The sequence below is a fragment of the Argopecten irradians genome, chromosome 1 (genome assembly GCF_041381155.1).
Source record: "Argopecten irradians isolate NY chromosome 1, Ai_NY, whole genome shotgun sequence".
NCBI lineage: Eukaryota > Metazoa > Mollusca > Bivalvia > Pectinida > Pectinidae > Argopecten > Argopecten irradians.
Genome location: NC_091134.1, coordinates 5,139,380 through 5,167,353, shown reverse-complemented (window position 1 = coordinate 5,167,353; position 27,974 = coordinate 5,139,380). Strand labels below are relative to the sequence as shown.

Here is a 27,974-nt window from a genome sequence, read left to right as displayed (position 1 = left end):
ATCGTGAAGGATTTTCTAAAGAGTTCATGAAGCTCCTGATTTTCCCATGTTTTTGAGGCAGAAGAAGCAACAGCTACATTTTACAAAGAAAAGGTTTTGAAACAAAATTTTATTGTTGCACATGCAAACACAATATGAGAACACATAACAGATACAGGATTTACCTTATGTAATGTTTTAATTTGACAAATGAATCATAATCATGTAAAAGGAAAAGGATTGCGCAGATGCAGACAATAAACACTAAATCAACTATAATATACAGAACACAATCCTTTGGTATATAAAACCTCATCCGACACAAAAGTGAATCATTCACATAATGGAATACAAAGTACAACCAGTAAACTCGATTAAAAATATTTATACCATAGACAGTTTCCTATAAGTACATCTTCCGGCACGAGATGGTGACATACACATACATGTAATAAATTATATTGAATTATTGTGTATCCTAGTGTCAACAGTTTCAAAAAAGCTTTCAGTTAATGAGATTTACTACCAAAAATCCCTTTATCCTTTGCAAACATTAAAACCATATGCCACTCATGTTAATGTGGTCTGAAGAGACCATGCAAATCCCGCAGAAACCGGATGTCCGGAAACTCCACTCGCGCACACTCTGTGAATGTCTTAGCGTCCAGAACTAACAAGTAAGCATACTTTCCCTCCACATTCGAATTAATAGCGGACAATATCACTCCTGAAAAATTGTCACAAAAGAATATTATTTGATAATTTACTGAAATTTAAAATATCTTTATATATAAACGTATTTAAAATGTTTCTATAAAATTCATAGAAAATATATTTTCGCTTAAATAAACTTCATCAAACATTTTTTTCTTTTCTTTTTGCTTGTATATGTAATATTAGGTCAAGAATAAGATCGATGTGCTAGAAATAAATAGTTTCTGATAGAAAATTAAAAAAGCAATATATTTAAAAGATATAAAGCATAATATGCAAATTGTCAACAATTGAAACATCTTTATCGAAATAAAGAAAATCTCACCATCGTCCTCCTCTGTACTCTCGGGGCGCGGGACAAATATGGGTTCTGAAGGATGACTGGTTCCGTCAAACCAAGACTTAGTCTCTTTGGTCTGCATGTCGATTTTCACCAGCTATTTTAAAATTGACAAAAAAAAACCTGACTAACAAAATTTTCTTGATTATTACTTTGATTAACAAACAGCATTTGAAATAATGAAAAGCGGTTTTAATGCACTGATGGAATAACAATTAGCATCTTTAATGGAGTAGTTTTTATATCATTTTCTGGGACACTGATAATCATACACCAAAGCCACACTGAGTTAATAGTGTATATTCCATTGTGACACTTTTTGACGGATAATTCTGGGACTTTAGGAGTATCGTTATTTAGTTGAACTTACCGCCTGTTGGCCAGATTTAAATACACTGTATCCATATAAATAGCGGTACTTCTTTCCATTTAATTTGCCGTAGTTGATTTGTGGAAATTCAAATCCTGTAAAAATAATTGTATGCTAAAATACGAGCCGTGTGTAATATAATAATATATACTGCTTTGGCCCAAGACAAGTTTCATTATCGAAAGATAAGACAATCTCAAGCGTAGAATAGAACTAATAATTACTAAAACATCCTGCTGGTAGAAAATTAGGATTCGTTAAAAGGCGACTAAATTTGGTATTTTATCTTTTGCCTATTTCCTAACCGTGTCTAACTTGACGCCTCAATTTTGGCCTCGATTTGAGCACTCGTTCCTGTGATAAAGCCATCTGAGTTATGTCCCCTGGTCGATACAAGTAATAGTTTATAATAGTAGGAGTTTCTGCTCATACTTGGTATTCGGGTTCATCATAAAGGAAGCAGGACAACAGGTTTACCGGTATTAGTATATATAATGTGACTGAGTAAGTTTTATTGATTGGTGTCTTTGGTAGTACACTTCAGTTAGAACGCACTTTATCAGTGACAAGATTTCCATTAGTATATGTAGACACAGTACAAACATACCGTACTTCCCAAATACAATCGCATACAAAGAGGTCATCCTTAAATGTCAATAGCTGTTTATACATGATATCCAGCCTTAGGGAGGTCAATTCAAGTTTAATGTGTAGATTGTTTGTGTTGCTCTGTCGAGGAATCATCTAAAAGGTGTTATAACTGGCAAAGACAGTTCTGTTTACCGTATATTTGTAGCATTTCATTATGTACAATATATATAGTGCAGCATCATGTTATCATTACCTTCGTTGAACATCTGCTCGCTAGTAAGGAAAATGTTTTTCTCATTCCTTCGGACAGCGGTAGCTCTACATCCAGTGATGTTCACCAGATCCTCATTTAGTGGGGTCTGTAAAAACATCAGAGAAATATCCAATAATTTGACGAACTCTCTGACGATTATTTCTGTATTTTTTCTAATGTGTCTTTGATATAAAAAAAATTTAAAATCTTTTAACATCGTTTCTAGACAAAAACAGCATAACATGACTTCAACAGAATGCTCATGTCAAACATCATAAATATCACAAAAGTTATCAACAGATTTTTTCCTTGTTCAAACATAGATGACATTAAGACTTACCGACTCTGAAACATTAAGTGGGAGAACATATCGCCGGAGACGGCATGTTTTCACTTCCTCACATGATTTGGTGTCCTGGAAAGACTCTTTTAGAAGGTCTTTTATGTATAGCAGTTTCATTATCCGGGCATCTCGAAACGCACAAAGGTCAACGACGAGGTTACCTGGAGGTAAAACAAAAGAGTGAACATGTACAGATTGTTTGTTCTACACCGTGTTAAATGTTTACATAATGCATTTATTTCAAGACGCAAGAAAACAATACAAGTGTCCAGCGGCCACAAAACTGCCATGGTTTGGTGGTGGATAATATATTAAATTCAGAAAACGCTGAAAATTCCGACGTCCAAAAACTGCCAAACGCTGTTCTTTAAATCAGCAAGAACAGAATAGTTAATAGAATCAACATCTCATGTTGCGAATGCCATATATTCACCTCGACGAAGTATTTCGCGTAAATCGACAGGTCAATGTAACGTGTAAGTGGGCTTTACGTAAATGCTTTACTGGACTTAGTCAAATAATTCATTCCTATCGATGGTGACTGCAGCTCTAACCAATCTGTGGTGTTACAATCAAGCACATGTTATAGTACAGTTGTACATACCGCCTTCCTGGTACATTGTTATAGTACAGTTGTACCTACCGCCTTCCTGGTACATGTTATAGTACAGTTGTACCTTCCGCCTTCCTGGTACATTGTTATAGTACAGTTGTACATACCGCCTTCCTGGTACATTGTTATAGTACAGTTGTACCTACCGCCTCCCTGGTACATGATATAGTACAGTTGTACCTACCGCCTTCCTGGTACATTGTTATAGTACAGTTGTACCTACCGCCTTCATGGTACATGTTATAGTACAGTTGTACCTACCGCCTTCCTGTTACACGCTCCTGGTACATGTTAGTAACAGTTGTACAGCCTACCGCCTTCCTGGTACATGTTATAGTAGTACAGTTGTACTACCTCCGCCTTCCTGGTACATGTTATAGTACAGTTGTACCTACCGCCTTCCTGGTACATGTTATAGTACAGTTGTACCTACGCCTTCCTGGTACATGTTATAGTACAGTTGTACCTACGCCTTCCTGGTACAGTATAGTACATGTGTTATAGTACAGTTGTACTACCGCCTTCCTGGTACATGTTATAGTACAGTTGTACCTACCAGCCTTCCTGGTACATGTTATAGTACAGTTGTACCTACCGCCTTCCTGGTACATGTTATAGTACAGTTGTACCTACCGCCTTCCTGGTACATGTTATAGTACAGTTGTACCTACCGCCTTCCTGGTACATGTTATAGTACAGTTGTACCTACCGCCTTCCTGGTACATTGTTATAGTACAGTTGTACCTACCGCCTTCCTGGTACATGTTATAGTACAGTTGTACCTACCGCCTTCCTGGTACATTGTTATAGTACAGTTGACGCTTTGTACATGTTATACAGTTGTACCTACCGCCTTCCTGGTACATGTTATAGTACAGTTGTACCTACCGCCTTCCTGGTACATTGTTATAGTGCAGTTGTACCTACCGCCTTCCTGGTACATGTTATAGTACAGTTGTACCTACCGCCTTCCTGGTACATTGTTATAGTACAGTTGTACCTACCGCCTTCCTGGTACATGTTATAGTACAGTTGTACCTACCGCCTTCCTGGTACATTGTTATAGTACAGTTGTACCTACCGCCTTCCTGGTACATTGTTATAGTACAGTTGTACCTACCGCCTTCCTGGTACATTGTTATAGTACAGTTTGTACCTACCGCCTTCCTGGTACATTGTTATAGTACAGTTGTACCTACCGCCTTCCTGGTACATTGTTATAGTACAGTTGTACCTACCGCCTTCCTGGTACATTGTTATAGTACAGTTGTACCTACCGCCTTCCTGGTACATTGTTATAGTACAGTTGTACCTACCGCCTTCCTGGTACATTGTTATAGTACAGTTGTACCTACCGCCTTCCTGGTACATTGTTATAGTACAGTTGTACCTACCGCCTTCCTGGTACATTGTTATAGTACAGTTGTACCTACCGCCTTCCTGGTACATTGTTATAGTACAGTTGTACCTACCGCCTTCCTGGTACATTGTTATAGTACAGTTGTACCTACCGCCTTCCTGGTACATTGTTATAGTACAGTTGTACCTACCGCCTTCCTGGTACATTGTTATAGTACAGTTGTACCTACCGCCTTCCTGGTACATGTTATAGTACAGTTGTACCTACCGCCTTCCTGGTACATTGTTATAGTACAGTTGTACCTACCGCCTTCCTGGTACATTGTTATAGTACAGTTGTACCTACCGCCTTCCTGGTACATTGTTATAGTACAGTTGTACCTACCGCCTTCCTGGTACATGTTATAGTACAGTTGTACCTACCGCCTTCCTGGTACATTGTTATAGTACAGTTGTACCTACCGCCTTCCTGGTACATGTTATAGTACAGTTGTACCTACCGCCTTCCTGGTACATTGTTATAGTACAGTTGTACCTACCGCCTTCCTGGTACATTGTTATAGTACAGTTGTACCTACCGCCTTCCTGGTACATTGTTATAGTACAGTTGTACCTACCGCCTTCCTGGTACATTGTTATAGTACAGTTGTACCTACCGCCTTCCTGGTACATTGTTATAGTACAGTTGTACCTACCGCCTTCCTGGTACATTGTTATAGTACAGTTGTACCTACCGCCTTCCTGGTACATTGTTATAGTACAGTTGTACCTACCGCCTTCCTGGTACATTGTTATAGTACAGTTGTACCTACCGCCTTCCTGGTACATGTTATAGTACAGTTGTACTACCGCCTTCCTGGTACATGTTATAGTACATGTACACTACCGCCTTCCTGTACATTTATAGTACAGTTGTACCTACCGCCTTCCTGGTACATGTTATAGTACAGTTGTACCTACCGCCTTCCTGGTACATGTTATAGTACAACTACGTACATGTTAGTACCTACCGCCTTCCTGGTACATGTTATAGTACAGTTGTACCTACCGCCTTCCTGGTACATGTTATAGTACAGTTGTACCTACCGCCTTCCTGGTACATGTTATAGTACAGTTGTACCTACCGCCTTCCTGGTACATTGTTATAGTACAGTTGTACCTCCGCCTTCCTGGTACATTGTTATAGTACAGTTGTACCTACCGCCTTCCTGGTACATTTATAGTACAGTTGTACCTACCGCCTTCCTGGTACATGTTATAGTACAGTTGTACCTACCGCCTTCCTGGTACATTGTTATAGTACAGTTGTACCTACCGCCTTCCTGGTACATGTTATAGTACAGTTGTACCTACCGCCTTCCTGGTACATGTTATAGTACAGTTGTACCTACCGCCTTCCTGGTACATGTTATAGTACAGTTGTACCTACCGCCTTCCTGGTACATTGTTATAGTACAGTTGTACCTACCGCCTTCCTGGTACATGTTATAGTACAGTTGTACCTACCGCCTTCCTGGTACATGTTATAGTACAGTTGTACCTACCGCCTTCCTGGTACATGTTATAGTACAGTTGTACCTACCGCCTTCCTGGTACATTGTTATAGTACAGTTGTACCTACCGCCTTCCTGGTACATTGTTATAGTACAGTTGTACCTACCGCCTTCCTGGTACATTGTTATAGTACAGTTGTACCTACCGCCTTCCTGGTACATTGTTATAGTACAGTTGTACCTACCGCCTTCCTGGTACATTGTTATAGTACAGTTGTACCTACCGCCTTCCTGGTACATTGTTATAGTACAGTTGTACCTACCGCCTTCCTGGTACATGTTATAGTACAGTTGTACCTACCGCCTTCCTGGTACATGTTATAGTACAGTTGTACCTACCGCCTTCCTGGTACATGTTATAGTACAGTTGTACCTACCGCCTTCCTGGTACAGTGGTACATTGTTATAGTACAGTTGTACCTACCGCCTTCCTGGTACATTGTTATAGTACAGTTGTACCTACACCGCTTCCTGGTACATGTTATAGTACAGTTGTACCTACCGCCTTCCTGGTACATGTTATAGTACAGTTGTACTACCGCCTTCTGGTACATGTTATAGTACAGTTGTACCTACCGCCTTCCTGGTACATGTTATAGTACAGTTGTACCTACCGCCTTCCTGGTACATGTTAGTACAGTTGTACCTACCGCCTTCCTGGTACATGTTATAGTACAGTTGTACCTACCGCCTTCCTGGTACATGTTATAGTACAGTTGTACCTACCGCCTTCCTGGTACATGTTATAGTACAGTTGTACCTACCGCCTTCCTGGTACATGTTATAGTACAGTTGTACCTACCGCCTTCCTGGTACATTGTTATAGTACAGTTGTACCTACCGCCTTCCTGGTACATGTTATAGTACAGTTGTACCTACGCCTTCTGTACATGTATAGTACAGTTGTACCTACCGCCTTCCTGGTACATGTTATAGTACAGTTGTACCTACCGCCTTCCTGGTACATGTTATAGTACAGTTGTACCTACCGCCTTCCTGGTACATTGTTATAGTACAGTTGTACCTACCGCCTTCCTGGTACATGTTATAGTACAGTTGTACCTACCGCCTTCCTGGTACATTGTTATAGTACAGTTGTACCTACCGCCTTCCTGGTACATGTTATAGTACAGTTGTACCTACCGCCTTCCTGGTACATGTTATAGTACAGTTGTACCTACCGCCTTCCTGGTACATGTTATAGTACAGTTGTACCTACCGCCTTCCTGGTACATGTTATAGTACAGTTGTACCTACCGCCTTCCTGGTACATTGTTATAGTACAGTTGTACCTACCGCCTTCCTGGTACATGTTATAGTACAGTTGTACCTACCGCCTTCCTGGTACATTGTTATAGTACAGTTGTACCTACCGCCTTCCTGGTACATTGTTATAGTACAGTTGTACCTACCGCCTTCCTGGTACATTGTTATAGTACAGTTGTACCTACCGCCTTCCTGGTACATTGTTATAGTACAGTTGTACCTACCGCCTTCCTGGTACATTGTTATAGTACAGTTGTACCTACCGCCTTCCTGGTGCATTGTTATAGTACAGTTGTACCTACCGCCTTCCTGGTACATTGTTATAGTACAGTTGTACCTACCGCCTTCCTGGTGCATTGTTATAGTACAGTTGTACCTACCGCCTTCCTGGTACATTGTTATAGTACAGTTGTACCTACCGCCTTCCTGGTACATTGTTATAGTACAGTTGTACCTACCGCCTTCCTGGTACATTGTTATAGTAGTTGTACCTACCGCCTTCCTGGTACATGTTATAGTACAGTTGTACCTACCGCCTTCCTGGTACATGTTATAGTACAGTTGTACCTACCGCCTTCCTGGTACATTGTTATAGTACAGTTGTACCTACCGCCTTCCTGGTACATTGTTATAGTACAGTTGTACCTACCGCCTTCCTGGTACATGTTAGCGTGATGGAAGAAAAACATAGGATCGGTGTGGTAGGCAAAGTCTGTATTTACTTCCCGGCCCGTGTGTCTGTCTACAATGTGGAACACCGTCTGAAACCAAAGACATCGATACATTTGCCATTAGGTCAAAAGAAATGACCCAAATCATTAGGACAAGGTATAAAATAAAAAGACACTTATCTCATTACTTTTAATTATTTGAAGTTAACTATATCATTTTTGAAGTTTGTTTAGTTGTTATAGAGTATTGAAATTTTAAATTTAGCATTAGAATAAAGACCGAGGACTAAACAATCTGTTACATGAAATAAATTAAGAAAATATCATGATCTATAGGCATTTGATAAAATGAAATTCGATTATATGAATAAATCTAGCATCGTTATTCTCTGAAATTTTCATGTACTATCTTTGTAAAAAAGAGTTTGCTTTAGTTTCAAAAAATAATTGTTTGGAGATGAGATAACTCAGAGCGATGATTGACTGACCTTGTTCATCGGTCGGAAGTCCATACAGTCGATGATGGCATTCTTGGTCTTAACCATGTTGACGACTTTAGTGAGATTCAGTACGTATGGTTGTTCTATGAAGACGTAGTAGTCTTCCGTCATCGCAAAGCTGTGGTAGTAGGAAGGAAACAGTGGCCATTTACACTTAATGGATGACGTCACCCGGGCGTCACCGATGTCCATAGCGCCACCTATACATAAATAAAATAACTGTGTTCATGCTTTTTACCGTTATTTATTGTGTGGTTGTGACCCCAAAATTCATAATTTTTCAGGTTCCCGTGTGCAATTTCCAAATAATTGTAATCAACGAATTATTATTTTTTCTTTTTTTTTCTGATATTTATTCGACGCAGCAGTCAGTCCACAAACACAAATTAATAAAATGTTGTCCACGACATTAATGTATATTTCATGTGTCCAAACTATTAGACCATTGTGTGTGTGCCTGTATCATGAAAAAAAATTAATAAGAACTTGTAAGAACTAACCTGGACGACCTGGGATCTTGTACAGACAATAGCAGGGATGCGATGTGTATGTGTAGCCAATAAAATGAACCGTACCATCCGTTTCCCAGTGAGCATGCGCAGCGGCGGCATCTAATTTTAGAGTTTTACTGATGTCTAGCTATAAAAAATAAGATGAGGTTTATTTGAATTTTTTTTTATATATTTCATGTCTCTCCGCCCGTTACTGTATTTTACTGCACCATAAATGATTCGTCAATATAACAAATGACCTTTAACCTACTTTTCCTGTAGTCTCTAGTGTATCCGGGTCAACCTCATTGCTGACGCTTGTTTCGGAGCTGACGAACATCCGGTTACCAAGCGGCCAGACTGTTACTGATGTGTTGTCTGTCTTAGGGATGTAGTACGTGTTGATCCTGTTATAGAGGATAGAATTCAGAAATTAATATCTATAAAACTTATCCCAAAATTAAATTAGTTAAAATAAATTGAATCGAACATTCATACAAATATCAGAGATGAATAATCCACTGCAAACCATGGCAACAGAAAATAGCAATTTGAGAAAAAATGATAAATTACACATAACAATATTATAACAGTAAAACAAATATAATATATATAGTATATATTCGTGCTGAACAGGTGGCTGTTGGCGTTGAAGAAAGCAAACAAAACAATTTTTATATATGTGAATATGTTATCTTTGTCAGACGTTGTGTAACGCTTTGCCATGTGATAAAGATGTAGGATAGCTTAAATATAAAATATAAAATGCATAAGACAATATTGTTTCAACAATGATTATTTTTATAATAAATGGATGTGATTGATCATTTTGTCTCTGAATCAGTTTTCTCACTTTGAAGAGGACTTTTGTTGTGTATGAGAAAACTATGTATACATTTGTTTGTATTCTACTTCGTTACAAATCTAGACTTACTTCTCGTATATCTTTTTACATGGGTCCGGGTACTCTGCATATGTACCGAATTCCGTATTCACAATTCTATTCATGCTGAGGTTCTGATGATAGGTTTCGCTCTGGATGTATTTCCGCATATAGGTGGCGTTGCCGTCGCGGATTTCGAAGCGCTGAAGACATGCCATTCCGTCAAACCAATGGAGCATCTTTGATTCGCCGACCTCGTACATTCCTGGTCCATTCCGGTACAGCGAACCACTGAGCCACTCCGGGAGGCAGCCTTTGGTTGAACACAAGCAGTATTGATGTAGTCGTTAGTTTTTATAAATCTTATAACTCAATTGTATGGATCAACCCTTATATAGTAAACCAATTGTCATATATACAGGTATCCATGGAGAAATGTTGAAAAATATAAAACAAATTATATTACCATATAACCTCTTTAAGATAATCTCCAGTGAGATTTCTTTTATAAGATCTTATTAATGCATCCATTACATATAGTTCCAGGTGGCCAAAGAAATCATATGAAATAATGAGTTACATCATTTTCAACAAAATATCTCACTTATACTTACGCCTCCGAAGTTTGAAGTTCAAATCGTTTGAACAAATGATATTGGGAAAAACAATGGTGTCATAAAGGTTACGTGGACCATCATATCATACCGTGTTCTTATTCATAAAACAATCAAACACACATACCTTTAACCTGTCCCGGCATAGGTTCTTCTATTTCAGCGGCATTTTCAAAAAGGCGATACATTTTCCACCTGCAACCTCAAATTCTGAAAAAAAATCATAATATCTGGATAATTGTTTGTTTTTTGTTTTGTTTTTCTGTCATTGAAATACTAATACACAGAGCTATTTACAGACATACCAGGTTAAGGATGTGGAGGAAAGCCGTAGTACCTGAAGAAAACACTATCGACCTACGATCCTTTCTTGTTGATATCTAAAAATACTTATAGTATGTAAATGGCGCAGATCATTTTCAATGTAACAAGTATTTTGCAAGAATATTAAAGACAAAATAGATTTTTCCTAAAGGTTTCGAGGGCATGATATAATGGAGAACTAAATGTCTATACTGTAGTGCTGGAAAAACTCATAGCAGACAGGTCATTAGAATAAAGGCTTGCATATACAGTCAGCCTAAAGACTGCTATCAGTCAGGTACGTACCCCCCAGCTACAGGCCTTCTCGTTGTTTATTGTTATCTACAGTACATGCTATCCCTAAAAAACTAAAGAATACAGAAATGTCTCATTAGATCACATTTTCTTAAGCAAATTCTAAGATTAAAGTTGAAATGCAAGCAGTCCTATAAGTGGAAGACTGAAAAAGTTGAACAGTTCAGCCTCTCGAGAACCATGTTCTTTTGCAGACATGTTTACTTCTGGAAATCAACATTTTCAAAGTAATCTATTGGTATGAAATGAACAACAATACCAAAGAACTCACATAGCACTACAGAAATAATACATTCCATGCATAATATCACGCAGAGGATTGGGACCAGCAGGTGAAAAGTTTTTTGTTGTTTGTAATCCACTTAGATTAATTTTCTTTTCGAATTATGATTAATATATTTATATATAGAATTCGCACTTAACGCGTCTCAATGAAAAGAATGCAGAAAAAAATAGTTGAAAAATTAATGTGTTGTGGAAAGATTGAAAGACAAAGTTGCTACTCTTCCAAAAGAAATATGGAGAAATATGTAATGACCGATGCAGGTGTGAAGTAGCTGATTGGTTACTCCATCTACATATTTGCTCAATTTCTGATGAATGAATGCATTTTAAATGAGATTTAAGTAACAATGATAACTTACGAGACAGGAATATGTTGACCGACCCTTAGACCTCCGCACTATACCTTGCACTATATCAAACGCACCAATAACCATTCACCTGTTTATCCATTCTCTCACCACTAGCAGCTTGACGCTCAGATTTTGTTTTCAATTAATTACGGTTATTATGTATATACATCACATTTTTAATTGTTATATTTTATCCTGTCTGGGATAATTTCGTTATTAACAGAATAATTAATGTGATAACGCCATATGTATTTTGAAATAAAAATAAGATTAAAACTGATTTGGGCTTAGATGAAGCTAACCATACACACGCTGCCGATTCGTCTGCCGGGATGGCATATAAATCACTGCATTACTGAGTGGTCAGTTATGACAGTCAGACATATCACGTGAACATATTCTTTCGCCACGGTCAATGCTTGCTTTCTAATTCAGCTTACGGCTAACGGACGTTCATAAACAAAAATATATATCTATGTATTTATATGACAGTAGTTTTGTTCCAGTTTGCCTTGAGCTAATGTTCGAAAGTTATCGACATGTTCTTTTTACATTTTTTATAAACGCGATTATATAATTATATCACTTGAAAGTGAAAATATGCCACAATAACAAGACGAAGTACAATATGTATTATTCCTATGTGTATATACTATCGAAAGAATATAAGTAATTCAGCGAAAAGACAGGGTCATCAAAATACGGTAGGCTAATAATGGGCAGAGGTCTCCTAAATCATTAAGCCGGCAAAATAACGTTTGTTTCGGTAATGGTCGAATGTGAGTACATTTGTATATTTAACTGGCATTCCACGAACTTCTGAACAATAGCTAATATTATTCCAGGTGAAATTTCATAGATTTCTCGAGCGACCCATATTTTGTGGGGTACAGACCAAGCATGCTATTAACATAGTTTCGAGCACTCGGTTTTTTTTTTTAAATTTATAAATATTACTTTAATATTAACTTCTTACCAAATTACTTCACACATCCAATTCCAATCTTACTGTCATGCTGAATATCTGCTAAAACGTGCGCAAAATGTATGTGACGGGACGTTTTTATCATATTCAAGTTGCTATGACTTGTTGACGAAAAATTATAGGTTTGAAAAGAAACAAATTCTTCACTGTAAAAAAATCTTTTCACGGTATAGACCATTTTAAAAATAGCTCAAAATTTACCCGATTATGCCAAAAAGGTTGAAATTCTGAGAGAAAGTATTGTATTATTATCCCTAAACAGCTATGGTCTGAACGCCCGGGGGCATTGTCTGTCACACTTGTCTACTAGACGATTAATTATATATATATATATATAATCGATACAAGTTTCTGAAGAGAATGAGTGAGAGTGAAATTAGCACAATTTGACTCCCCACATCTCCTACAAACACCTTTACTAGTCGTTCTGCCAATCACCAATTGATCACGTCAGTTATCAAATTTTCTTTTGAAGAAGTATTGTTTGTATCATTCTTCAGTAAATCATTCATTATTATATCATCAATCATCGTAGATATATGTAGGTTGTTAAAGCGACGTTACAGAACTCACTGGTAAAACCATACCAACTGGTGTCGACACCTACATGTATACCAGTGAGTTCTATAGCTCTCCTTTCTTACTTTCACTGGCTTAAGAAGTAAGAATTTAATCTGGATAACCGAAGCCGAAAGACACAGCAAATAAAAGGGTAATAAATCAGAAACAGGAAAAAAGTACATGTAATACGATAATACTTGTAACAGCAGGGTATGAAACGATGATAATACGGTTAAAATGGCTTCTGGCGCTTAAGTAGTATACGTTTCATTGTCTAATACAGTGAAAACACTTTCTCTTTACGTAATGAAACCGTGAAGAGATATACTATGAACTGTGATGATATCGTTTACAGCTAAAGTGTTTCTTAATTCCAATGTACACATGTAAAAAGACCAAGAAGTATTGTTCGAATGAGTCAGAAAGTGGGTTTTTTTCAAACTATTTTAATTGTATGTGTATCTGAAATCTAATAAATAACATTGTTATAATTTTATTTTATTTATTTTTGCAAAAAAAACAAAATACAAAAAAAACCCTGATATTTCACTTGAGATGATAAGTATGTTTTGTTTGTTTATAGGTAACAACACCACTTTATTTCATAAAAACAAGTAATAACACAATGGTTAATAATAGACCTGAGTGACATAAAAGTCCGTGAGTGGATACTGACACCTAGCGTCTATAACCCAACCTTTATGATCAAGGTAAAGAAAAGTCAGAAAAACGTAACACTAGCTGTGATATACAGTTATATACCGACAAATATGAAGAATTTCATAAGACAGTTAACAGCTTGTACCGTTAATATGGAAACGGTATTGCTTAAGTGCTATAGCAACACGAGACCGAACCTGTTAAATGTTTATATCCATGGAAACGGCTCATGTCAAAGACAACGCAGGGAAGCTGCCATTTCTAAAACAATTTGATCTCGACATTTTTGTTATTTTCCCTGCCAAAATCTGGAATTATGGCCAGGAAAACGAAGAAGAAAGGGTACGTAATATATGTTTTTGTTTTGTATTGTATACATGACAAAGCTAAAAATTGAATTATATATAGACTGTTAATGAAGTAATACTTCTAATCACCGGCCATTGGCAACACTTTGTTTGTCAAGATAGAACAATGTCATCCATACTGGTCTACTTACACATAATCATCCTTATCATATGATCATTTCAAACAACTTTAGTGAGATATTTTACCAGTAAGGTACATTATGGTAAATTCGAAAAACAAAAAGTAAATAAATAAATAAATAGAAATAAATGAAAAATGAAATGAAAATGGTTATATAAGCGGCCATGTCTAATTTCCGTTACAGATTTTGTCAAAAAAGGAAAATTAGCATGTTTCAGCTATTGTTATTCTTCCTAATCTTAATATGCTTTTGTGTTTTCTTTATGCAAGGGGACATTGTGACATTGTGAAGAAAAATTTAAATAAAGATATCTAGTTTTTATTATAACTCTAAATGGTTTTTATAAGTGTATAAGCATGAAAATTGTATCAGAATAGGCCACCAAGTCATACTCTGCTTCACTGACCAAACGTCTGGTCAACCCTAATTCATCCCGACTAAACCTCTGGTCAAACCTCCTTTATCCCGACTAAACCTCTGGTCAAACCTCCTTTATCCCGACTAAACCTCTGGTCAAACCTCCTTTATCCCGACTAAACCTCTGGTCAAACCTCCTTTATCCCGACTAAACCTCTGGTCAAACCTCCTTTATCCCGACTAAACCTCTGGTCAAACCTCCTTTGTCCCGACTAAACCTCTAGTCAACCCTCATTTATCCCAACCAAACCTTTGGTCAACTCTCAATTATCACGACCAAACCTCTAGTCAACCCTCATTTATCCCAACCAAACCTCTGGTCAACCCTCATTTGTCCCAACCAAACCTCTGGTCAACCCTCATTTGTCCCAACCAAACCTCTGGTCAACCCTCATTTGTCCCAACCAAACCTCTGGTCAACCCTCATTTGTCCCAACCAAACCTCTGGTCAACCCTCATTTATCCCGACCAAATCTCTGGTCAACTCTCATTAAATTTTATACCGACCAAACATCTAATTAACCCTCAATTCAGGATCAAACCTCTGGTCAACCTTAGGCTTATTTCTCCCGACCTAACCTCCGGTCAGCCCTAATTTATCCCGACCAAACCTCTGGTCAACCTTCATTTATCACGACCAAACCGCTGGTGAACCCTTGTTTCTATTTCCATTTCGAGTGACTTAATTATTGCTCAATATTTATCTTTCTAGTCTTAAAACTTTCCGTGACTGTGTCCTATTCCTATATTTTCCAGTGCTGGAATTAATGCAATATTCATTCTTTCTAGTCTATTATCTTCTAGTGCTTGAATCAATACTCAATATTAATTTTTAGTCCTGTATCTTCCACTGACAATGACTATTTGGCGGATCCTGTGTCGCCGTCCAAACAAGCAGTCGGCATTTCATCACCTGTCCTTTCTAACCAAGAAATACCTGAGGAGGAAAGTCTACAAAAGAAAAATGGTCAGTTATCATCTGCAACAAATGTTTCCGACTAAATTTAAAATTTGCTAATTTGTTCATCCAGGTAGGTAGTTTTAACAACACACAATAGGAACTGAATATAGGTTACAATTAGTATATTCGTATAAATGATATACTTGTGTTGTACGCCGCATTTCGAATTAAGAGGTATTAACTCGTATGTATGAGGCGTCTTGAGGACTTTTATTTACCCATTTCGTGTATTTCCTGAAGATAATGCACCGCTCGAGATTTCCGTCATATGTTTATAAAGTAGACCATGGTCACAGTTCACCTCGCTAAAGCTGTCGGCAAATTCCGCCAATGAAATCAAGGTTCCTAACGAGGTTCTTAGTTCCTGATCTAGTGTACCTCGCCTATACTGACAAAGGCAGGGAACATTGCTATTCTGATTCCCAAGCACCTCATCGAAGAACATTTTGGGGTATACATTGTGTAGCATTACCACGTTCTGTAAAGTAACACACGAGTTTGAAACATTGCAAAAAGCTTGATAATATCTTCCCGATAATAAATTCCTTTAATGACATAAAACTTTTTTTTTATATATAAATGGTTATTAAATCATGCAAGTTGCTGGCAATTATAAGACTAGTCTTGAATTCTGTGATTCTAACTTTGTACATTTTCAGGGTTTAACACCAGTAAGAGGTCCCAACTGACGAAAATGTTATGTCTGACGTTACTACCTATCCTAAGTCTGATGGGCTTCACACTCTTCTCGCTAACCGACACAATAAACAAGAAAATGGAAAACGAAAAGGTAAACTACTTCACTCTCAATCTTGTCTTTTTACCACAGCATTCTACGTCTCAATCAAAATCCAATGACATCTTTTTTTATTTACCATTTGATTTAATTGTGAATTTCGTACCTTCCAATACTGTTAAATAACTAGCTTATATCATTCCTGTTACTGTCGTTATTAAGACATTGTGCTAATTTGAACTGCATTATTCACATTCAAAGAGATAACTTTGGTCCGAGCTTTATCCATATTAACATTAACATTTATTGTCAGACCCGGAAGGAACTTCAACTTAGCGTGGAGCTTGGGAACCTTATCCATCGGCTGCAACAAGAAAGAGATACTAGTGTTCTTTATCTGAGCGCTTTGGGACCGGAAACCAAAACATTCTTGTTACAGGAATATATTGGTACCAATAACGCTATATACGCCCTGTCGGAGTGGCCGAGAAACCTTGACACAGACAACCGTGAGGAATTCGAATCACGTGACAGGCTCCGGGAATATCTCGTGAGGCATCGGCAGCTCCTGACTAAAGTTAAATACAATCTCCAGGTCGAAATTGACTTCTATACAAACATAATCCGTGTAGTGATTGCTTGGTTGTATGATTCTATAACGCGCGGGAAAGATGCTAAGGTCTGGAAAACCCTTGTAGCCTATCTCAAATTAACAAGCGGAAAACAGGACGTCGGGATCGAACGAGCTCTTGGAACTCTTTTCTTTGTGCAGGGAGGATTTGAAACAAGGGTTTCAAAACAAAACTATTTCGAAATGTACAACACGGTTATTTATAGATTCCGTGCATTTTATGAAACTGCCGAACTTTACTCAAACAGAGTTGATCGTTTGTATACATCCGGAGTCAGTGAAGCTGGCAGTGACCTACTTGCAATAATCGATGGTTTTCGTTTTGAAATCCAGCACTATGACAGCGAAGTATTCCATCCTGACATACAGAAGGCTCGATATTGGTTTGACAACATGACCCTATACCTTGACACTTTGTTGAAAATCCAACAAAACTTGGGATTTGAAATAATTGGTCGGCTTGACGTTGTCATTGACGACTCAACACGTGACTTGTCGATCAGTGTATCCTGTCTTGTCATTGTACTGATCATGTGTCCGCTTGTCATCTTTGTTGCTGACAATCTTACCAGTAGCATACAGAGGTACTCATTGAGGCTCGTGTCTACAACAAAACAACTTGGCGAGGAGAACCGGAAGATGAACGGTCTTATCTATCAGATGATCCCGGAGGTTGTGGCAAAGAAATTTCAAAAGGACATGATTGGACACGCGGAGAACATCAAATCAATGACTGTGATGTTCTTTGATGTGTATAACTTCCATTCCATCACCTCGTCTTGTTCGACGGCTGTAGTGGTAGAACTGCTGACAAATCTCAATAACGCGATAGAGAAACTGGTGGAAAATAACGACGCATTCCACGCTCAGACATTTAGGGATAGCAGCATGATAGTGGCAGGTAAGTCAGGACGTCAGACATTTAGGGATAGCAGCATGATAGTGGCAGGTAAGTCAGGACGTCAGACATTTAGGGATAGCAGCATGATAGTGGCAGGTAAGTCATGACGTCAGACATTTAGGGATAGCAGCATGGTAGTGGCAGGTAAGTCATGACGTCAGACATTTAGGGATAGGGTGTCATAACAGCATTTAGGATAGTGGATAGTGGCAGGTAAGTCATGACGTCAGACATTTAGGGATAGCAGCATGATAGTGGCAGGTAAGTCAAGACGTCAGACATTTAGGGATAGCAGCATGATAGTGGCAGGTAAGTCATGACGTCAGACATTTAGGGATAACAGTATGATAGTGGCAGGTAAGTCATGACGTCAGACATTTAGGGATAACAGCATGATAGTGGCAGGTAAGTCAGGACGTCAGACATTTAGGGATAACAGCATGATAGTGGCAGGTAAGTCAGGACGTCAGACATTTAGGGATAACAGTATGATAGTGGCAGGTAAGTCATGACGTCAGACATTTAGGGATAACAGCATGATAGTGGCAGGTAAGTCAGGACGTCAGACATTTAGGGATAGCAGCATGATAGTGGCAGGTAAGTCAGGACGTCAGACATTTAGGGATAACAGCATGATAGTGGCAGGTAAGTCAGGACGTCAGACATTTAGGGAAGCAGCATGATATGGCAGGTAAGTCAGTAGACATTAGGGAAAGCAGCATGATAGTGGCAGGTAAGTCAGGACGCAGACATTTAGGGATACAGTTGATAGTGGCAGGTAAGTCAGGACGTCAGACATTTAGGGATAGCAGCATGATAGTGGCAGGTAAGTCATGACGTCAGACATTTAGGGATAACAGTATGATAGTGGTAGGTAAGTCAGGACGTCAGATATTTAGGGATAGCAACAGGATAGTGGCAGGTAATTGCGCTATTTATAGTACATTCTTCAAAAATGTCATTTCATCCCGTAAATATGTGATATAATTTATAACATACATCATAATAATTAAAAGAATCGAATGAATGATATTTTCCTCCTTACCTCGTCCTTACATTTGAGGGTTTAGTCTTAGGCGCCTCCTATTAAGTTATTATTCGACGTCTTTCAAAATAGTGTGTCCGCCTTTCAATTAGTTTGTCCCGGGCCATTATTTCCGTGTCCTGGTGGACGAAACAGCCATATTTTGTCTTGCTAAAGAACAAAATAATTTGATTATCAATATCCAATACAGAAAGGCTTCTAGGCTTCTTGTTTGCTCATTTGCTCAAATTTTCATGAAATAAACACTTAACAATAGGGTGGCTCAAATAAAGGAGTATTATTTGAAATTTCTTGGATCATTTTAACAAAGGTTAATGAAAACAACACCATAGAAGTGAAAATAACATATTATACATAACCTCACTCTGGACAACAATCAAAACACGAGGAAAACAATATGCAGGACGCAAAGTGATATTAAATCAAATCACCCAAAATTTCAAACATAAAATGTTGTAGAATAGAGTTGACTGAAGGGAAGATTTAAACTATAAATGAATACAAGTGTAGTTAATTCTTGAATGTTTTCTTAGATGACTTCTAAAGTTCGGAAGTGGGGTTCCTATAGTGGGGGTTTCCCGGTTTTTTCACGGGCTTAGTCAAGGTTTTGACCAATCAAACGATGCAGATCTAGCACGGTGTCCCACAGCGGTCAGTGACAAATGGCCAATCACAAGATGCATAATTAGCATTGGAAATCAATTATGTGTGAATCTTTATGGTACATAAATGTGTGTGTAAATAGGATATGTCAAAACCAGTAAATTTTGGTTACAGGTGATGGGGGCAAGCGAAATATTTTAGAACTCTTTTCTGTGAATTCTATGAAATGATTCTAAACAGAAAACACCTTTATTTTCATTTTTTAATTGATTAGTTCATTAATTTATTTATTTTTGTTTATTTGTCTTTGTGATATGTTCACTTTCCCACAAAATCAAGAAGTAAATGATAAATCATGATTGTCATCTTTAAATGAGGGTTTTATTTTCCTATTGTCTTATAATAAATAACACTTGATTGAGTTATCTCCCTTAATGTACTCCTACTCAGTACTCCGTAATCTGTAACAGGTATGACAGGGCGAGAAGATGATAGACACATGTCGACCATCGCAGATATTTCCTTAGAATTACTCCAACTGGTTCACGAGAAACAATTCATTCTGGCGGACTTTGGACCAGTGCAACTGAAAATTGGAATCAACACGGGTAAGATAATTATTTCATTTTGTTAAAACCGATTTCATTTAAGCATTGAAGTCACTATTTTTTTTTTTATTTCATCGGGGTATGAAAGAAATTTTGTTTGCAAACTGTGTGAATCCGCGTAGCATACACGATAACATCGGGTTTCCGCGCCTTTCTCGGATTTTTTTTCATCGTGGAATAAAAAAAAATGAATAGGCCAATCAGAAAGCCAGAAACAAAGAGACAATTAATTATAACAGATTTATGTGATGTTATAGCGTAAGTTATATCAAATATTTTGATTTTTCAAATCTGTGCTTTTAAATTGTATATTGATTTATATATTTATCTAGGTTCAGTAATGTCTGGCATTATCGGGAAGAAAATACCCAGGTATTTGATTTTCGGAGAAATGGTTAAAAAGGCATTCTGGATGAAGAACTCCAGTCGACGTAAGTTTTTTTTTTTTTTTTTTTTTTTTTTTTTTTATTTATCGGTTTATTATTTTATTTACTTATTCATTCAGTTCAATAATAATTTTGATAATATCTGTTCAGTATAAGTATTTTTCGTTTTTTTCAACCAATTATATTCATTTCGTGTATTCCTCCTTCGTATTTGAACCAATCATATTCATTAGACACATTCCTCCTTCGTATTTGAACCAATCATATTCATTAGACACATTCCTCCTTCGTATTTGAACCAATCATATTCATTAGACACATTCCTCCTTCGTATTTGAACCAATCATATTCATTAGACACATTCCTCCTTCGTATTTGAACCAATCATATTCATTAGACACATTCCTCCTTCGTATTTGAACCAATCATATTCATTAGACACATTCCTCCTTCGTATTTGAACCAATCATATTCATTAGACACATTCCTCCTTCGTATTTGAACCAATCATATTCATTAGACACATTCCTCCTTCTTATTTGAACCAATCATATTCATTAGACACATTCCTCCTTCGTATTTGAACCAATCATATTCATTAGACACATTCTTTCTTCGTATTTGAACAATTCATATTCATTTGACGTATTCCTCCTTCGTGTTTAAGCCAATCATTATTCATTTTACCCATTCCTCCTTCGTATATTGGCCAATCATATTCATTTGACGTATTCCTCCTTCGTATTTTAGCCAATCACATTCATTTGACACATTCCTCCTTCGTATATTGGCCAATCATATTCATTGGACGTAATCCTCCTTCGTATTTTAGTCAACCATATTCATTTAACATATTCCTCCTTCGTATTTTAGCCAATTGTATCAATCTGTGTTTCAGCCAATCATATTCATTTGACGTTTTCCTCCTTCAGCGTGTTGCAAAAAGAAAGGATATACTTGATGCAAAGACGTACTAAATACGACGAGTTTAACACTGGAAAGGTATTACTGTGGTACTAAAACGATCTAGATCTGTATAGGGTATCACTCCTAAAACTTCAAGATAGTATTCATTTAGCAAGGTCAAAACGTATTCATTAGCAAAACAGTTTTATCAAACAATATTCAATATCCAACTTCATACGTAATCACGAATCCTAGTGACCGCTTCTTAATGGTGTCCATATAGCAGCTAATCAACTTTGAAATTGAAAACTAACATCTGCGAATTGTACCATTCTATCCATGCGACCTTTAATAGAGACCTTAGCCAGCTTGATTCAGTGTGGGCTCTCACTATAGCTACATATCTCCAACTTCAACCCATTCCAATACCAGTCAATAGACTTACCACGAATAAGACATCAGGCTTTATCTCACTTGAAAATTAGATGCTCAACTCCTCTATCCTACTGATACTGTGTTAACATCATATGGCGTTACGTAGCGCAATATTTAAAGTCTAAATAGATTTGAATTGAAATGACTACTGATGTATCAGACAATTGACCCTTGGTGCTACTTTCAGTGATGTTTTAATGCAATATCAACAGACAAATAAGTAATATTTCTGGTTGATTTAGGTCCTTTTTCATTTTTACATAATGATTTTAGAATTTTGTTTATTTTATTCTAAATTAAGGTTAGTTGCGCCTCAAGGTGTTTTATAGTTCCGATTATTAGTTCAACTGAAGGACTAAACATTGGTTTGTTGGTTGATTAGGTTAAAGTCATAGTCATTGAAGGGCTGCCTCCTGTCTGTGTATGTAATGCCTTCTGTGTGTGTGTGTGTGTGTGTGTGTGTGTGTGTGTGTGTGTGTGTGTGTGTGTGTGTGTGTGTGTGTGTGTGAAATACATGCGTATTTTGGAAGGCTGTAGTATGTTAGTATTGAGTCCATATGTAGTAATGGAACTCTTGCCCTTTTTATAGTGCTAAATCATTGTAGCATACTGTTGAAGATTCGTTTATCCTTGTAAACATTTCCAATTTTCTCATAGTATCGAGGTGTTTAACTAACCTTGTATGTGTTATAAACCTACAGCAGGGCAAAGGAAAAGTGAAAACCTACTGGCTCTTCGGGAAGCAGGATACGTGCTCGTTCCGATGTACTGACGACGCTAACCCTGAGGAGCGTGTGTCGAAACAGATAAAACACGTGGACTATCCGGGAGAGCTGGCCGAGTACGAAAATTATAAACTCCCTCTACCAAATATTAAACAGCCAGCCGTCGACAAGAAAGCAGCATATATTCCGTAAGTAACTATGTAATTTTCAACGGCTTATTTTCATGGCTTCGCGGGATGTTGCTTAGGTCGCGAAAAACAATTCTCCACAAATATTTGGAATTTGCCAGATTGATGAATTATATATATTATTACAATAGGTAAATTGTGCAAATTCAAAAAAAGTGAGAAATGTTATTTTCACGTTTCATGAAAATTATGATATACAGTTTCTATTTTTTTAACGCACAAAATGTAAAAAAATGATCCTGAAAAAGAAACTTATCTTTTACAAGGTTTGATTACTTTAATAACTGTTGAGAAACATAACAGAAAAAATATCTGTAAACACAATACTATTGAATAGTTTGGCCAGATTCTGAAATTATTTTGTATAGAAGAAACAGGCCTCCACACAAATAAAGACCAATGAAGTCAAATACATCTTACATCTTACATAGAGTGGTACATAATCATTCCTCTATAAAGTTCTCGAATTGTCACTGTCAATCATGACTTCGACTTATTCTTATTCAAATCGTGAGAAATCACCTTCAGAAAGGTATACAGGGACATTACTTGTATTATTGATGAAGTGATTGGATAGTTTTATTCAGTAAACGAAATACTTCGCTAGATGAAATATTAGTAAACCCATTATTACAAAGCGATTGACTTATTGTTGTAATTATCTAGAAGTCAATCTACGTGATTTTATTGTTTATTTTCTATTTTCAGTGAATAACGAACTAACAATCTGTGGTTACGATGGGAAAGTCAACATAAAGACAAGCCGATTTCGTCACCTTCATTGTCACCCTAAATGTATTAACGACAGGACTTTCAATTTTCTCCCATACTTCTCAGGGATATCCCGTGGTTGCTAGGGAAAAGATCATTCTGTCTTTTTTGCCATGGTAGGGAAAAGACAGCTCACACACGCTAGACAATGACGTGACGTCATCATTACATTTGTAGACGACGTCATTAATTTTGACGCACTGCAATGTTCCCATGATGACGGCGCTTTGGAAATATTTCTTTATGACTACATTTTCATAATGTTTCGTTAAAGTATAGGAGAAAAAGAATCTTACATGGGTCTGTCAGATAGACAGGGATGTCTCAACTCTCGTGAAAGATTTTGGCTGTCAAACCTCGGCAAGCCTCGGGTTGACAAGCCAAAGTCTTTCACTCGGGTTGAGATATCCTCTGACAGATCCATGTCAGATTCTTTCATTCTTTCACTTACTCAGTTGTCGGATAAATAAAGTTGGTGGAACAACTGGAAAAATCTTCCATGGAAGAGAAAACATGTCACCTGTTATCCAGTGACTCTGCCAATATCATTCATCATGTGTCATCAGTAACTTTTAAAGCAATCTTCAACGGTTGTGCTGAACTTGTGTATTTAAATAATTACAGCCATACTGGCACTAATGTACAATAGTGAACACATTGAGATTAATGTTAGTGTGGTGTATCAAAATGTTTAGTTTTTTGTACTATGTGAACACGTGTATTTTCAGTGTAACATTATAATATTTTAACAAGTTATTTATTAACATTTCGGTACAATATGACACTTTGTAAAGTTGTTTGACTCGTGTTGTACTGTATCTCGGATACATCACTAATTACGCTGACAAACAAGGAAACATAACTAGAAAATATAATATAATATATATATGTCCCAAAATATCTTTCCTTTCTATTTTTGAAAGCGTGGTGAGAATACCCTTAATGCAGTATGCTACGTGTACAAAGCCTTGTGGTGATAACATAACTAAATATGTACAATCGTATTTTAACATTTTAGTCTTCACATCAACGTGAACACTGTAATATTGTATTGTTGTTAATACGTATCAATGAGGGATATTATACTGATTTTATAGTATTTATTAAAAATACGGTTTAGATATGATAAATAATATATTTTACAGAGGTTATAATGTATATGCTGACTGTAACTATATATAGATATTGTGTTGTGTCTGTAAAATAATTATCACTTTAAAACATATAGATATGACAATGTCGATGGAATTGGCATCTAAACAACGTATAATAAGTAGATAAAAACATCGTTTTCATCATGTAAGTCTAACGTGTATTTTAAAAATTTAGAAAAAATGTATATTCTGTGATTTTAATCAATGCGAAGTCTGTTTCGTTTAGCATTAGCTTTAATTTCCGATGACATAATGTTTATTTCTATTCAACAATATAGAAAGATACACGAAAGTCTCACGGTTAATTTGCAGCAATGTGTGTCAATAACTTTGACCTCAAATGACATCAGACACAATACATGTGACATCATAAAGACCGATAGAGGTCACTGAGGGTACGCCTAGAGTGTTTTATCTATATCTCCTGCACACAAAAGATCTTATCATTTATATTAGTTAGTCAGTTATAAAATTGTACAGTTCAGAAAGCATAAATATTCGTGAAGAAGACCTTACATGGTATTTAATATGTCACTGATAGAAGAGGAAAATTGGAAACCAACGAACGTGCTACCTGAATGTTATGTATAAATAATGTGTATTTTTAGTTTTGCGATCATCTCTTCTTTGGAAGAATATACATTTCCAATAAAGACAGATCCGATAAAATTTGGTTTTATAATGTTTGTATATCTAGACTCAAATGAGGAGAGCATGAAGACGTTTCTATACGTAAAAAAGGTATCGCGTATCCGATCAAAGGCAACTCGTGCACGTTTTAGATGCTAAATTCATAATATCTAAGGTACCGCTCAAAAGACGTCAAATCTACAATTTCGGATTTGTCGTTTAAATTCCCTTCAGAAAGATTTTCATATGTATTATGTAAAAAAATAATGTCTCGGCGGGAATTTTATATCTTATGTGGTTCAGTTTTATTGCCTAGTAGGTAAGCGTTATCAAACATGTACGATAAAATACAAATAAACGTTTTATAATTGTTTGCATAATCGTTACTTTGCTCCATTAGCAGTAATAGGCACCAATTGTAGCTCTAAAGACGACACCATTATCTGTCTAAAAGTCTTTTGAGGTACAATATTGCAGCTACGATGACTACGATATAACATCGCCCAACAACTGATAATGCCTTACACCGCTTTATACACACTATACTGGTCAAAAGGCAAAGGTTGACATATTTATAGTTTTATTGCCATGTAAGTGAATGTTTTCAAAAGATCTATACTGATTTTATAGCGTGTCTTTTCATACGGAAATGGTTATATAACGTTTATATCTATGAGGCAGTGGTGTTTTATCATTATGAATCATTCTTTCGGTATTATTGAAGTCATAGACACAAGAAAGTTACCAGTAAGGTCATTGCTGTAGCAGTTACTGACGACATCTTTGGAGGGAGAAGACAAATTATCAAAAATAAAATAATTACAAAACATTTACAAGGCAAGATTTTAAAATTTAAAACCAAAATAATACATGTACTAATTTATATTTAAAGTATTAATATATGCTTATCGATATTGATCTCATTTGCATAAGTATGATATAATATTGTTTGTCTCGTGATCAAAACTGTCGGCCAGGTTTGACGCTAACTGGGTATTTTATACCTCACGGTGGTAAAATACTTTATAAGATAAATATGGGAGATTTCAGAAAAGATGGCGAAGACGTCACACAAAGGTACATCCGGGCGCTCAAAGGTACCATTCCGTAAATCTATACTCATAAACATGGTGAGACCGTGAACACAGCCGCTTGGGATGTTTGTTTACATTTTTTGGTAATAAACAGTATGGCAATCCGAGAACTATTGCGTTATTTTCATGTTAAAAAGTGTAAATAAAAATATTTAACAATAACATATAGATATACACATCTGATATTCATATATTTTACTCTGTTTATACTCCATTTTCTACCGCCACGAGAAAAAACACGGTTGCCATTAGGCTTCGATCTACGTATCGTTATTGAAATCTCCTATATGAACGAACAATTACTTTGAACAATATCAACTTCCATTTTGAAAGCTTACCGGCAACTTTCGGTGGTAAAATATGTATATATATCTTGATCACAATTAAGTTATGAATTATCAAATTTTTCCTTGAAAAATTGTGAGGTCCTAAACCTAAAATTGTGTCAAGTTTTCTTTATTACTGACAGATACTCTCTCACATGGTTTTGACAATTCTAAATGCCGCCTAGACGTCCACACTTCTGATCAAGATATCAAATTCGATAAAGATAAGAATTGTATAATAACCAATAGGATAAAAAAGCTTGTAATAACTTACCTTATGGTTACTTCCGGGTACATTCCTGTGTAATACTATCTATTAAGTAAATTACAAACCAGCGCGGGTAAACAAGGGAACGTATGCACTACACGAACCCTATCTCTCATTCCCTGTCAAATGTCCCAATCAAAGGGTTCTCACTAGTGGTAGTAAATATATAACACCGTTACATTATGTACCTATGGCCATATAACTACCCCTTCGTCTGCACACGGAATACTTAGGCCACACCAAATAAATCAATTATTCTTCGGGAACTGAGGGGAAAAAAAGGGGAGCGAGCGAGCGAACTCTTTTTATTTCAAACCTCAAACCAATCTCGAATTTGAAATACAATGATAAGTTCAACTGCTGCGTTTCCTCTAACTTTACGCAAAATATCTTACACACCCTGTGTATTGTATCTACAAAATAAATGTAATTGTACGTTTCCCCAAAATGATGTCCACTGTACATGTCTAGAGCTACGCCACAGACGGATACTGCCTAAAACAAACTTAAGTTACCACTACCGACATAAAGTAGAAAGAGTTGCCCAAGTAAGCCGATGTTATCCACTGGGGGATACTCCCGAAATATTCTGCCGTTTTATTATAAGCCAAACATCAGACTTATCCGGTAAAGCAATTCAGTTGTCTTACCAGAGCAGTATAATGACTCAATAAACTAACTATCCTGCTGCAACTGTAAG

At 36.7% G+C, this 27,974-nt stretch overlaps 2 protein-coding genes across 3 annotated transcripts; one reads left to right on the top strand and one right to left on the bottom strand.

Annotated features, from left to right (window-relative positions):
* Positions 1-99: 99 nt before the first annotated feature.
* LOC138315863 (beta,beta-carotene 15,15'-dioxygenase-like) lies at positions 100-27,464 on the bottom strand. Of its 2 annotated transcripts, none has more exons than XM_069257176.1 (12): positions 27,281-27,464; positions 10,668-10,750; positions 9,978-10,239; positions 9,315-9,450; positions 9,053-9,191; positions 8,541-8,752; positions 8,031-8,142; positions 2,588-2,751; positions 2,248-2,353; positions 1,404-1,498; positions 1,019-1,130; positions 100-706 (listed from the first exon to the last, which is right to left on the bottom strand). In XM_069257176.1, exons 2-12 carry the CDS (start codon positions 10,726-10,728, stop codon positions 555-557), a joined length of 1,551 nt encoding a protein of 516 aa, XP_069113277.1. In that variant the 5' UTR covers positions 10,729-10,750; positions 27,281-27,464; the 3' UTR covers positions 100-554. The 2 variants fall into 2 exon arrangements, with proteins under 2 accessions (XP_069113277.1, XP_069113286.1); XM_069257185.1 differs by lacking the exon at positions 27,281-27,464 and adding an exon at positions 11,803-11,835.
* On the top strand, positions 14,316-23,828 carry LOC138308874 (uncharacterized). The gene is made up of 9 exons (XM_069249913.1): positions 14,316-14,341; positions 15,743-15,873; positions 16,527-16,657; positions 16,917-18,135; positions 20,254-20,391; positions 20,724-20,822; positions 21,676-21,779; positions 22,820-23,031; positions 23,740-23,828. The coding sequence occupies exons 1-9, from the start codon at positions 14,316-14,318 to the stop codon at positions 23,744-23,746; spliced, it is 2,067 nt and encodes a 688-aa protein (XP_069106014.1). The 3' UTR covers positions 23,747-23,828.
* Positions 27,465-27,974: the final 510 nt, after the last annotated feature.